The following is a 14,483-nucleotide window of genomic DNA, read 5'->3' as shown; positions in this document are numbered from 1 at the left end:
TCGTTAATTGTTGCTTTATTCTCATGTATGACTTTCTTTCCCTTTTAAGGCTATCTTGGTGTTTGATCTAGACTGAATACCATCTGGCAAATGTGCCATAGATTAGGCAGACGGTGAGATTAATAGTGTGATTTTTCTCTGGCTCCACATTCCTTTAGGAAAGTGACTCTTAGACATTGATGTGAATAAAAATCACCTGGAAAACTTTTTTTAAGAATATAAATACCTGAGCACTCCCTGTGAGGTTATGATTCAGCAGGCCTGCAGAAGAGCCAGAGTCCAGACATTTTAACAAACTTCACAGAGGCTTTAGATAGAATTGGTCTATGATCACAATTCTAAGAAACTTTCAGAACAACACTGATGAGAAATGGGAAGTCCTTTGTGCTTAAGACATGCCCAAAGGTTTCAAAAAAAAATTGAAAAGCCAAATCATCAATGAATGCATGGAATGGGTAATGAGCACATGAAAAGATGCTCAAAATCATGGGTCATTAGAGAAATGAAAAATCACAACCACACTGAAATATCACTACAAACCTATTTGAATAGCTAATTTTTTTAATGGTAATTTTCTGGTAGTGGTGGACAATGGTGTCACACTTTGGAAATCAGCTAGGCAGTTTCTTTAAAAGTTAAACATACATTACCTTCTGATCCAGCAATCCCACTCCTGGGTACTGACCCAAATGAAATAAAAGTTTGTTCACACAAAAACCTATACATAGATGTTTATATCAACTTTATTTATAATTACTTTTATGTAATTCATTATATAAAATATAATGAATTTTCAAAAACTGGAAACAACCCAAATGTCTTTCAACTGGTAAATGTATAAAGAATCTGTGGTACATCCATGCTATGGGATGTTACTCAACAATAACAAGAAACAAAATACCAACACATACAACGAGATGTTGAATTTTAAAACGAATGAATCTTAAAAGCATTATGGTTTTTTTTTTTTTTTTTTTTGAGACGGAGTCTAGCTCTGTCGCCCAGGCTGGAGTGCAGTGGCCAGATCTCAGCTCACTGCAAGCTCCGCCTCCCGGGTTCACGCCATTCTCGTGCCTCAGCCTCCCGAGTAGCTGGGACTACAGGCGCCCGCCACCTCGCCCGGCTAGCTTTTTGTATTTTTTTTTAGTAGAGATGGGGTTTCACCGTGTTAGCCAGGATGGTCTCGATCTCCTGACCTTGTGATCCGCCCGTCTCGGCCTCCCAAAGTGCTGGATTACAGGCTTGAGCCACCGCCCCCGGCCAAATCGTTATGTTAAGTGAGAGGTGGACATGAATGACTACATGTAGTATGATTCCATTTATTTGAGATTCTGGAAAAGGCAAAACTATGGAGACAGAAAGTAAATCAGTGGTTACCAAGAGCTGGGTGTTTGGGAAGATTTGACTACAAAAGAGATATGAGGGGATGTTTTGGATTGATAGAACTGTTCTAAGTCTTGATTAGCGTGCTGCCTATATTACTGTACACTAAGTATTTCAAAAGGTGAATTAATTATATGTGAATTATAACTCAATGAAAAGAAAATTCAATGTGAGGGCAAAAATACCAAAGGATAAAAAGGGGGTTTATTTAGATTAAACCCATTACATTTTTGAGAGCAGAGCACAGTTTCTAGACCTGACTGGGTCCAATTTCAGCAGCATGGTAGAAGCTTAAATGTAGAAATTTTATCCAACTTATCTCCCCATGGGCCTATAGTACTTCCTGATGCAACTTATGAGTTCTCAGAGTAGCCCTGCAAACTGGTATATCCATGCTTATACTCAAGGGTTAAAAAGTGTTGGACTGACAACTTAAAAAAAAAAAAAAAACAGGCATTCAGGCTTACAGAAATCTAGATGGCTCTGTTCCTTCAGTCTATGATTTCGGTGTTTTGAAATCACTGTCTGGTTGTGTGGTCCCGGAAGGCTAGTTTGGAGAACAAATACAGGGGTTTGCTACTAGCGGGTAGGGTAGGACAGAAAGGGATGAGGTGCTAAAAGGTGAGGAACAAATATGCTGCTGATCAGTGTTTTTCAACTGAATGTTTCTATAGGGGGATACGGCAGTTGGCTTTTATAATCTACCTACAAAGTCATTCTTTCTCCGGGGAGCTTCTTAGACTTACATGCTATTGGTATATTCCTAGAATTCCACCTTAAAACAAGCTGAATGTCCTTATGGCTGACATCTCAGCATGGAAAAGTTTTGCTTAAGCGATGACACACTGCAGTTGGATCCTTCTCACCCACATCTGGAAGCCACATGTCAGCAGCAGCTATATAAAACCATCAGACCAGCAATCTTAGAGTGACATTGTTTGCCAAAATCCCAGGCAGCATGGACCTCAGTCTTCTCTGGGTGCTTCTGCCCCTAGTCACCATGGCCTGGGGCCAGTATGGCGATTATGGGTACCCATACCAGCAGTATCATGACTACAGCGATGATGGGTGGGTGAATCTGAACCGGCAGGGCTTCAGCTACCAGTGTCCCCAGGGGCAGGTGATAGTGGCCGTGAGGAGCATCTTCAGCAAGAAGGAAGGTTCTGACAGACAATGGAACTACGCCTGCATGCCCACGCCACAGAGCCTCGGGGAACCCACGGAGTGCTGGTGGGAGGAGATCAACAGGGCTGGCATGGAATGGTAAGGGCCAGTGGCTGCACTGCACTGGGTCTGGGAACATCTCTGCATATCCCTCCTCCTGGGGGCTGCTAGACTCTCAAGGAATATCAATAACCAAACCCTGGGCAAATCCCAGCCCAAACCTCACCACTGCATGCTCCGGGTGGAGCAGGGCTGCTGCTGAGCAGACTACATTACAGGACAAAAACCTGGGATGAGGAGTGTCTGTGGGAGATAGACTCCTCTGTGGCTCTGTTCCTTCCAGAAGCTGTTCTACCTACTCTCAGTTGGGGCCAGGGACTGGTGTAGGTCTGCAAGAAGCTTGCTTACCAGACTACCAAAAGATATGTACAGAAACTAAAAGTAAGAAACTTTATAGCAATTTAAACTTGCTATGCCATCGGAATGGCATTTTTCTTTTTTAGCAATTTATTTTTACCATTTTACAAAAGTATGGGCCCACAGTAGTCTGGGAACAAGAAAAATAAACAATTGATCTCTCAGCACAGAGGGTTTGAGAAATATTGATTTAGAGCAAGTGAATGGGAAAGAGGAGACAAGGAAATTTAGGCAAAGGAAAGTGAAATTAAATAGCTGTCTACTGCCTTGATTACATGTGCTCTCTCAATTATGAGTACTGAGGTCCTTCTCTCTGCCTGAATTTAAAGTGGGTTTTATTGCTGGAAAATAGTTTACTAAAGGGTTTTAGAGAGAGGTGCTCTCTTCCCCTGACTGTTTTCTGCCCTAGGCAGTAACATGGAACTTGTTCGAGCTTGTACTTTTTTGTAGGGTGTGATTGTCTCAGCTGGGTCTCAGCCCAGGTGCTTGGTCAGGAGCTCATCCTAGTAGCCATTAACTGCTAGGCTGATTATTGACAACAGCCTTGATGGAGCCAGCACTGTAAGAGGTTTGGAGGAGAGAATGGAAGAGGTGGTCCAGGGAGGAGGAAGCCCACCTGGAGGGCTGCTGCCTGTGCTATCTGTAGAGCAACCCAAATGCGTGGCAACAAGTACTTAGTGTTGTGGAGCTGGGAGGGGTCAAGCACAAAACCTGGCCAGGTATGGTGGCCCATGCCTGTAATCCCAAGCGCTTTGGGAGGCTGGGGAGGGAGGATCACTTGAGATCAGAGTTCGAGACCAGCCTAGGCAACATAGCCAGACCCCCATCTCTACAGAAAAAAATAAATAAATAAATAAAAGCCCAGTGTAGTTATACGCAGCCTGTGGTCCCAGCTACTCAGGAGGCTAAGGCAGGAAGATCACTTGAGCCCAGAGAGTCGAGGCTGCAGTGAGCCATGTTCATGCCACTGTATTCCCCACTGGGTAACAGAGCAAGACCCTGTCTCAAAAAAAAAAAAAAAAAAAAAAAAAATAGAAAAAAAAAAAAGCACAGAACCCTGGGGAACACAACCAGTAGAGAGGTGATGATGGGAAATCCAAAAGCAAGAAACACTGATGGGTGGAGGAACCAGGCAAGAGTGCAGGCCTCTAGGTAATAACAACAGCTACCATTTATTGAGTGCTTACTCTGAGCAGGCTCCATACTAAGTGCTTTACGTGGATCATCTCATGTAATGCTCAAAACAAGTGTATATGCCATTTATAGGTAGACAAATTGCAGTCTAGAGATCAGGTATTTCCTCGACTAGAAAGCTGGGGTTTGGATCCAGAGAGTCTTGCTTCAAAGAGTTTGTGCTTTGCCACAGTGATGGGCTCCTGAGAGGCTGCTGCCTCCACACAGCATGGGCTCCCACCCGACAGCTGACTCTGTCAGCAGAGCCAGTGCCACTGGACCAGACTCAGGGCAGTTCTTCCTCCTGGAGTGGGTGGGGACCTGCAAGACCCCAGCAGAAGCCCAGTCCCGGAGGGATAAGCCCTACTTGGTTACCAGGACTGTGGAGGGGGTCAGCCGGCCTGAAGAAGGGTTGGAGAGAGGACTCACACAGGCAGCAGCAGGTGAGGGCACCGGGGCTGTGGAGGCTGCTTGGACAGCCTTTATGGGCCATCCTCATCCACCCCCATGGCCTCTGGTGAGCAGATTTAGTTATTCAAAACCCCTTCTGACAGATGCTGATTCAGAGACCTGGCTCGCCTTGATTGTAGTCTCCATGACTCCCCACAGCCAGGCCCACTGCCTAACGTGGAGCATGGCAATGACCTAATTACAACTGTCCCTCCAGTCTTCATCTCTCAGGAGCACCATCACATGGGCGAGACTCCTTTCTAACAGCTCTTTTTAGAGCCACAGTCAAGCAGCACTCAGCAATGGTTCCCCAAGCCCTAGAGGAAGAGCCCTGGGCTCTGAGTCAGAAGGCCTGGGTCTGGATCCTGGTTCTAATGACTTGTGGTGTGACCTTGGCCCAGACGCTCAGCCCTCCAGGCTCCCGCCTCATTTGGAAAATAAGCAGTCAGGCTGCATGATCTCTGTAGGCTCCACAGAGCTCTGGCTCACCCCTGAAAATGCTCTTGGCTTTTTCTTGCATTCTGTTGATCTCTGTGTTCATCCGTGCTAGAGAGAGAAGCCAAATGATGTTTAGTTTTAAACTTGCCAACTGTGACTGGTTTGTCGTGAACTCCCAAACTATCTGAAGAAAAGCAAAAGAGAAAGAAGGTGAAATAACATGATTTTATTTGGCCCATGGGAGTCGAGGGAAAAGCTGACAGGCAAGATGTCTCTTCCACCTCCTCTTCCTCAGCATTTTTGGGTGTGCAGTGTCTAGTAATTTTGGTTTCCTTTCCTCCTTCCACCCTCTGTTGCCTCCTTCTCCCCCTCTACTAATCACAGGGTTGAAAACTCACAAACATGCAAAACAGCTTCTTTACAATAAGATCCAGCTGCCCCAGGACTGACACCAATTACCCTGGAAGCACTTTTAAAAATTATTATGCCTTTGAGTTCAGGCTCCAGTCTCAGTGAAAAATCTGAAAGGAAAGAAATTGCTTATGGGCTGGGGAGCAATTACATCTTCACATTGGCTACAGGCTTATTCTGTTCTCAGGGAACAGTTGTTGATGCCTTTGTGCAATTTGGCTGCCTTGTGTAAACTAGCTTTCAGGTTTATTTTAAAAGAGGGGAGGAGTCTCAAACATAGGCTTGACAATAGCACACAGGATCTGCTAAAAAGAAAACCTTTCTAATCAAAGTGCCATCTTTAAAAGGTGCTGCCATCATAGCTGAGTGGTCTGTGGTGCTGCCATTGATCACAGTTTCTCTGTTGAAAACCAGCTCTTCAGATGTCAGCTTCTGAAGTGTGGATGCTGGTCTCTGGCACTAACGACTGCCAGGAGGCCTTATCTGGGTCCCCATGAGTGGTATCTCGCCATCCCAGGGCATGCCTAGGTTGTTCTCAGGGAATCTGCTCTAACTTGGGTCAGCACAGGCTGTAGGGCACTGGGTCCTGTGTGGAATAAAATGAAGCCAAAATTTTCTAGTGAGATTGAGCTACTGTGTAGTGGAAGGAGCCCTGGGCTTGGATGGAGGAAACCTGGATTCACAGTTCCTGCTGGTATCTGTGGCATTCGGTACCTCATTCTGGCAGAAAAGAAAGAGAGAAGGAAAAACAAGACAAGACAGGACAGGACAGGAAAGGAAAGGAAAGGAAAGGAAAGGAAAGGAAAGGAAAGGAAAGGAAAGGAAAGGAAAGGAAAAGGAGGGAGGGAGGGAGGATGGAAGGAAGGAAGGAAGGAAGGAAGGGAGGGAGGGAGGGAGGGAGGGGAAGGAAGGAAGGAAGGAAGGAAGGAAGGAAGGAAGGAAGGAAGGAAGGAAGGAAGGAAGGAAGGAAGGAAGGAAGGAAAGAAGGAAGGAAGGAAGGAAGGAAGGAAGGAAGGAAGGAAGGAAGGAAGGAAGGAAGGAAGGAAGGAAGAAAAGAAAGAAGGAAGGAAGGAAGGAAGGAAAGAAGGAAGGGAGGGAAGAAGGAAAAAGGAAGGTGTGACTCCCACCTCACAAGCTGTTACTTGCGTTACTATGATACTTGTAGGATAAAGTATAAGAAAACTCTAAAGCAAGTTGAAGTCTAAAACAAATGCCTAACACACCACGGACAGTTAGTAAAAGTTTAGTGAATCTGGAATTGATGTGGCTTATGTTGGGCAAGCCAGCTTTCCACGGACTCTGAGTTCAGAGGAAAAGTGTTCCATTTATTGGCGTCTACTTTTTACCCCGGGCTTCAAGGAATCCCAAGGAGCTGTTTTGGAGTGGGAGTTGGTGTTAGAGCTGAGTTTATGAATTCACCAATGACAAAGCAGACTGGAGAAGAGGAGAAAGGAATCTATGCAACAGGGCTATGGAAGCATCAAGGTGCATTTGAAGGTGGATAGGTTGGGTGGGAACTTCGTTTTCCACGGTCGGACTGTTTCCTTAATCTAAGCAAGACCAAGCCTCAGTGTAGTGCAGGGCCATCGTCCTGAGTCATGGTTCTGAGTATTGAGTACTCACAGCGCCCACTTCCTCGGGGATGCTTTCCAAGACCACCTCCTCTCCCCACGCATCTCACTGTCTCCACTCCCTCAGCCTGCTTTGTTTCCTACAATGCCCTTGTCACTGCCTGATTGGCATTTGTTTCTTGTTTTGTCTCCCTCACCAAAATACGAGCTTCATGAACACAGGGTCTTTGTCTTATTCACCACTGTATCCCCAGTGCCTAGAAGAGTGTTGGTACATAACAGGCCCTCAGTACATACGCAGTGAAAGACTAAATCAGCAGTCCAAACCCCAGCCAGTGTCCCAACGGCCCTCAGCAAAGAGGCCTGCAGATTTTCCCACAGGGGAACCATTTTGCTTATGCCTTTGATTCCCAATATTCCAGTGTCCAGTCCATAGTAGGGGTTTCAACTGTATTGTTCACATCTCATCTTGATTTATTGCATTTACCAACAGGCAGGATGGTCTTTCAAGATTTCTTAAGGATAGCACAGAGGGTGGCTGACACACTTTGCCACTGCAGAATGAAGTTTTTATCAGATTTTCGTTCTCTCGGTAATCTTAAGGTCTCAATCAGTTTCAAAAACTGAATAGTAAACTCTTTATTTCAAAAGCCATAAGGACTAAATGCTGTACAGTAACCTATCCTGGTTTGACATTTGTGGAACAACTGATGAAATCCAAATTCTGGAGTCTGGTGTTATACCAGGGTTAATTTCTTAGCATTTCTAGACACTCCAGAGTTATGAAAATTAACATTAGAGGAACCTGGGTGAAGAGTATACATGAATTTTGTGTGTTGTCTTTAAAAGCATTCTGTAAATCTAAAATTACTTCAAAATAAAATTAAAAAATAAATATAAGGATGCAGTACAAACATAGTACACCAGAATCCTGGAATCCCAGCCCTGGAGGGGTCTTGCACACAATCTAGAGAAATCTCCTTGCCTCATAGAATAGGAATAAAGGCCATGAGACTGAAGCGATTAGAAACTGAATAAAAACAATAAAAACATTGCTGTCAGGTTAGGAACTGTCATCCTCATTTTACAGAAGTAGATATAAATATCAGCAGAAGGGGAGAGACGGGTCATGGAGCAATTCTGTTTGGAATTAGGAGAGAAATCCATAACTTTACATAAGTATAGGTTCTATGGCCCTAACCCTGATCTGCATGGTGATTTATGATTTATAGAGTATTCCTCATTTATATGTTCATTTGTTTATTCATTCACTACCAAATGCTTATTAGCACAAACTTTGCCAGGCCCCAGGAAGATGGAGATGAAGAACATACAGTCTATGCCCGTGAGTTACTCAAAATCTAATATTGTTTGATCTTGGCAACAATATTGGAAGCCAGGTGTTTTTCATATGAGGAGGTTGCCCTTGCATGGCTAGCAGATGGCAGAGGAAGGACCTGAGCCAGCCAGCCTGATTCCACAGTGCTGTGGGTGATATGAAATGCTGATGTTATTTTTGTTCCTAGATAAAGCCATAGTGAATGCTGATCTAAAAAAGATATCAAATCCACATAAGGATGACTTCTGAGGGCAAGAAGGCTGAGTGTGGGAGAATAGGGTTATGACAGATCTAGGATTCTTGCCAACTTTCCATCTAGGTCACTCTCCTAAGTGCTAGGAATCAATTGTCTGGGGGAACTTGAGCTCTGCACAAATGGCTGTTGGCTGTTCTTGTAAGGATGGCAAAATCTCCCTCCTCCCAGGAGGGGATTTGCTTCTGTCTGGGAAACTGCAGGACACAATCTTCCTAATCAATAAGAGATTTCTGCAGAGTTAAGATATCGTGTGTGTGTGTGTGTGTGTGTGTGTGTGTGTGTGTGTGTTTCTTTGAGGTATCTTGAAATATTGAAAAGTTAATGAAGTTTAGAGTCAGACAGAACAATTCTCAAAATGCAACCCCACTAACCCCACTATTACCTTTACTCAAGTCATCTCAGCTCTCAAATCCTCAGCTTTCGCATCTAAAACACACCTCCCTAGAACTGTTCTGAGAATTAAATAAGATAATATATGTATATTAACGTATGTCCTTAGGGGAATTACTTATCCTCTGTAAATGTGAGTTTCCTTACACATAAAATGGTGATCGTGGTGAGAAGCTCATTATTTGAGCCCATTTTATAGGATTGTTTTGATAATTAAAATAATTAATGCATGGTTAGTGCTAAGCACAATGCCTGGCACATTGCAAGCCCTTGATAAAAGTTATTTATTATTACTTTTCATGACTACTCTGGAAACTGAGACTCATGGAGACAAATATCACACAGTTGGTAAATTATGAAGCTGGAGTTGAAAATCAAATTGCTAGATTACAGAGCCTCTGAAATATATCGTTTTGCTTTTGGAACATATAATTTAATCACAATCTATAAATATTATGTGTACATTATGAGTGTCTTGAATATTTATTACATTTTAATAGACACGGAGATAGCATTAGATCTCTTGGTTAAAAATATTGTAATTGATATTCATAAACTCACATCAAATTTATTGTGATGCTAACATACATAACTCATGCAATCCCTGCATGACCTGAAATTGCTCTCAGGACATAAATGCATCTCACAAGATAATCTAGATCTTCTCAGAGGCCTTGGGGTAGCCTCTCCTGCATGTACTTTTCCAAAAAAGACTGAGGAATTTGTATTTTGGGAGGCGGTCTCACTCTGTCCTGTGCTAGGTCTTTCTATCCAGAGATGCTGTTCTCCAGGTCATTTCTGCTTCACTGTGTTAAAACCTTGTAGAGAGACTAGCAGACTGAAAACCCGGACATGGAGACAACAGCAGAACTCTTACCCAGATGCAGGCAGGAAGAGAGCAGAATGTGTGCAACTTAACACTGTTTAAAGAGACTGTTCATATCCCCACCATGGTGGCAGGAGGATGAGCAGGAAATGGTGCAGTGTTTGCCTTCAAAAACTTGACAGCCCTCAGCCCTGCACCGAGGCTACTCAGTGACAGTATGTGTTAGGTGAAATGTGTGATGGTGATGTCAACATGTCATGAGGAAGGAGAGTTAGTATGATTTGGAATTGTCAAGAAAGGAAGATTCTTTGAAGGAGGAGAGGCTTGGTATTGTCTTTTGTGCTCTGATATGTGCTTTCTGAGGCTCCTCTCAGTGTCCAGTTGGAGAAGTTCAATCCTGACAATTTCTAACACAGGCTCCAATATTTACTGAAAGTGACTGGAGACTAGGATGTAGCCTGTCTTTCTATTAAATTACAGATATTTTTATTATCATAGGAGTACTAACTATGATTTCCCCTGCCTTTCAAGTATATATGTTGTGCCAGGTTCTGTGCTACACACTTGACATATAGCATCTCTTTACTTTTCGTGTAATACTGTCAAGTTAAGAACTGTCATCCTAGTTTTACAGAAATAGGTATAAATATCAGCAGAAGGGGAGAGATGGGTCATGGAACAATTCTGTTTGGTATTAGCAGAGAAATCCAGAACTTTAAAGGCTTCTTTTACTGGGCAAACTTGCCCCCAGCTGGGTTTATCTCTGTCCCTTGCCACTTCACTGTTCCACCATCCCCACCCACTCTCCTAATTCTCTGCTCCTCTGTCTTTGGGACCAGTCTACTTCTTTCCAGTATCTGTATTATCATAGTGTCTACTTATCAGTACCAGTGTCTGTTAATTCTGCCTGTCCAATGTCATAGTGTCTACTTATCAGTACCAGTCTTCTGAAGAGATTCCAGACCAAGTGCAGCATCAGGTATAGAGTGAGTTCTAATGAATATTGCTGAAAGACTTAATGAACATTCTAAAATTCTGTGGGACCTGTTATAAATGCTTGCTAGCTACTCAAAGAATTATTTTGGTGAAAATAGAATTAACAAAAATTAAAGCTTTACTCTAAAAGAAAGAAACTCTTTATTTATTTATTTATTTATTTATTTATTTATTTATTTATTATTATACTTTAAGTTCTAGGGTACATGTGCATAACGTGCAGGTTTGTTACATATGTATACTTGTGCCATGTTGGTGTGCTGCACCCATCAACTCGTCAGCACCCATCAACTCGTCATTTACATCAGGTATAACTCCCAGTGCAATCCCTCCCCACTCCCCGCTCCCCGTAATAGGCCTCGGTGTGTGATGTTCCCCTTCCCGAGTACAAGTGATCTCAATGTTCAGTTCCCACCTATGAGTGAGAACATGCGGTGTTTGGTTTTCTGTTCTTGCGATAGTTTGCTGAGAATGATGGTTTCCAGCTGCATCCACGTCCCTACAAAGGACACAAACTCATCCTTTTTTATGGCTGCATAGTATTTCATGGTGTATATGTGCCACATTTTCTTAATCCAGTCTGTCACTGATGGACATTTGGGTTGATTCCAAGTCTTTGCTATTGTGAATAGTGCCGCAATAAACATACGTGTGCATGTATCTTTATAGCAGCATGATTTATAACCCTTTGGGTATATACCCAGTAATGGGATGGCTGGGTCATATGGTACTTCTAGTTCTAGATCCTTGAGGAATCGCCATACTGTTTTCCATAATGGTTGAACTAGTTTACAATCCCACCAACAGTGTAAAAGTGTTCCTATTTCTCCACATCCTCTCCAGCACCTGTTGTTTCCTGACTTTTTAATGATTGCCATTCTAACTGGTGTGAGATGGTATCTCATTGTGGTTTTGATTTGCATTTCTCTGATGACTAGTGATGATGAGCATTTAAGAAAGAAACTCTTTTGGTATTACTTAAGACCTCATCCACCTTTGGGGCAGGGAAGAAATTTAGGGGTGTTAAGGATGCTCTGCCACATGGAGTGAGCCAGTGGTCTAGATCATGGGCAAAACTTCTCATAGTCCATCTCTGCAGTGGGGTTGGAAACTGGCTAACAGCCCTTGAAACACCTATGTGTCTGTGAAGCTGGGAAGAAAAAGACCAGCATAACTAGCCCATCTATTAACTCTTTAATGGAATTTTGAGAGCTTTTGACCAAAATGGTGCTGCTTCCTTTTACCCTGTTCCTCACTTGACTCAACCCCACACCACCTAAAGTCCAAACTTCTTAGCAAGTCCAACTTCTAAAATTGTATAGAGGGGTTCACCAACAAAACCAGACACTCACACACCTTACAGATGCTCTGGAATTCTGCCTGTCCAATAGCTTTGGACTTGGTAAAGAATGCAGACAAGAAGAAGAAGTCCTGTCCAGCACACCAGTCAGAGCTGTGGGACCATCTTGAAGAGATTTTTTGTATTCTTTGAAAGCTCATGAACATGAGCTTTGTCCTCAAATGAATCTAAGTTTGGGTCCTGACTCTTCCAGTTAGTATCTTGGCCAAGAGTTTTATAGGCATTATCACTGACTCCACATAGTGCCTTAGGTGAGACCCCACAAAGCATGTTAAAGTCAAGGCTACAACCAGAACTCATGTCTGCTGATTCCTCAACAAGGGCTCTTTCCCCTGCACCCCACTGCTTTTATGTTTTACTATTGGAGATACAGGAGAAGGTCTTCCATTTTAGCTTTCAGGGTGATGGCCCTGAGATCAATCATTTTCAGAAAGTCCACTTTCTCAGAATAGGTTCACAAATGTGTTTTCAGAGGAGTAGTAATCACCTTGTGACTTTCCTTCTAGAAAGTTTGAGCAGTGTCAGATGGAGCAGGGCTAACAATGCTCTAGTTTCTGAAACTGAAATTGAGCCTCAGCCTTCAAAGAGGCAGTAGGAAAAGAAAGAAGTATGTCTTCTCAGACAGGAAGGAGAGTCTTGTAAGTAAGGTACCAGTGCCCTCTTGCTCTAAGGAAATAAGAATATTTCCTTAGAGCTGGGGTCATGTCATACAATTCACCAGGAAATTTGTCATTGTCTTGGAGACTTTTAGAAACTCCTCACTCAAATCCATGAAGGGGCCTGAAATTCCCTCCAAGTAGTTTCCCTCCAAGCAGAACAAAGCATTGAGCCACTGCTCTGTTCTCCAGGCCATTCAGAAGCAACAACCAGATGCGGTGAAGTGAGTCAGAGCATTAGTCATTTGACTGCTGCCCATCTCTTTTTAAATTGAGTTTGAGTAACTTTAGCAATGCAGTCCCTTCCAGCTCCCCTTGTCCTGTTCCATTTAGAAGTTGCCTCTCTTCTCACCTAGCTCTGTGTTTGTAATCCTGCAGATATGACCAGTGTTTAGGTGAGTCTTGTTAAATAAGCAGCTTTGTTAAAAGTGAAAATGAGAGGAATGGAGGAGAGGAATGCCCAAAGCTATATTTATTTTTGCCCTCTCATCATTGAGCTGTAGGTAGAAGATGGAAGCAAGAAAAGGGATCGCCCACCCAAAATCCATGGAAAGTACTTGGAGGGAGTTTCAGAGCCCTTAATGGAATTGAGTGATGAACTCTTAAAAGTCAATTCTGCCTCCGATAATGGGAGATAGCTGGGTCGCTCATTTGGTCCCTCGTTCTTCTATTAAACATTTGCTGGACAACAATGTCAGACACTGCACGGAATACTACTTCCGGGGGGTGGTAAGGCATACTAAAGTACTTGTGCTCCAAAGTGGGTGGCTAAGACATCCAACCTCATTGAGCTTTGTTTTAGGGAAACAGCAGCTCAAAGAGGGCCTATGAATCCACCAGTGTTTCACTGATTAGACACAGGGGAGCCAAGGGACAGCATTTACAAAGTAGACTCATAATTACTGTGTAGACTAAATGTAAGTATAACAACACTAATAAACAATTTATTAATCCCAGGAATTTTACATGCATTGTCTTATTTGGCCTTCAAAATAACTTTAATACACATGTGCTATTATTATGCCCATTTTACAGATGAGGAAACTGAGGCTATTAGAGGGCATGAAGCCTGCCCAGGCAACACAGCTAAGAAACAGTGAAGCCGTCCAACAGCATAACCAGTGCTCTTAGCCACTCTACTATCTGCTCCCCACAGTGTGAAAAGGTACCCCTACAAAGATCCGGCTCTGGGAGGAATATGCTTTCACATACCAAACTCCTGCACAGGCTCCCTCTACCAAAATGTGAAGGCAATCAAACCAAAGCTGGAGGAGGAGGGTTATGTTTGGTTATCTCACTTTCACCATATGTTCTTAGGCTCTGAGCCTGTAGGGTCCAAATAATCTTCACAGGGCAGAGTTATCTGAGGTGGTGTGTGAGAAAGTGACACACACTTCCCATACAGGCGCTGGGGTCAGCAGCTTGGCTGACAGCCGGCGGGGAATTCGTGGAACTTGGATTGCCTTCAGAACGGGTACTCCATGAAACAGTTCAGCTTATCTTCCTACATTTATTTTTACTTAGGGGAACTTACCCCCATGGGAGCTCTGTCCCCTGTAGAGGACAAGACAAGCCAAAACAATGGAACAACGGCTCCGTGGAAACCACAGCCCAGCTCAGTCCTGAAAGGGCTTCATTTTAGATGAAGGCAGC

The 14,483-nt window shown here is 43.4% G+C and overlaps 1 protein-coding gene across 1 annotated transcript in view; it reads left to right on the top strand.

Annotated features, from left to right (window-relative positions):
- Positions 1 to 2,314: 2,314 nt before the first annotated feature.
- Positions 2,315 to 14,483, top strand: part of DPT (dermatopontin) — a 34,378-nt gene continuing 22,209 nt past the window's right edge. Inside the window, exon 1 of the mRNA XM_010371767.2 lies at positions 2,315 to 2,646. Coding sequence (XP_010370069.1) covers positions 2,342 to 2,646 — 305 coding nt within the window. The 5' untranslated portion in view covers positions 2,315 to 2,341. The remainder of the gene's footprint in view (positions 2,647 to 14,483) is intronic.

This window comes from Rhinopithecus roxellana, chromosome 8 (genome assembly GCF_007565055.1).
Source record: "Rhinopithecus roxellana isolate Shanxi Qingling chromosome 8, ASM756505v1, whole genome shotgun sequence".
Classification (NCBI taxonomy): domain Eukaryota; kingdom Metazoa; phylum Chordata; class Mammalia; order Primates; family Cercopithecidae; genus Rhinopithecus; species Rhinopithecus roxellana.
Note: the sequence above shows the minus strand (reverse complement) of the source record. Positions and strands in the feature narration are given on the sequence as shown.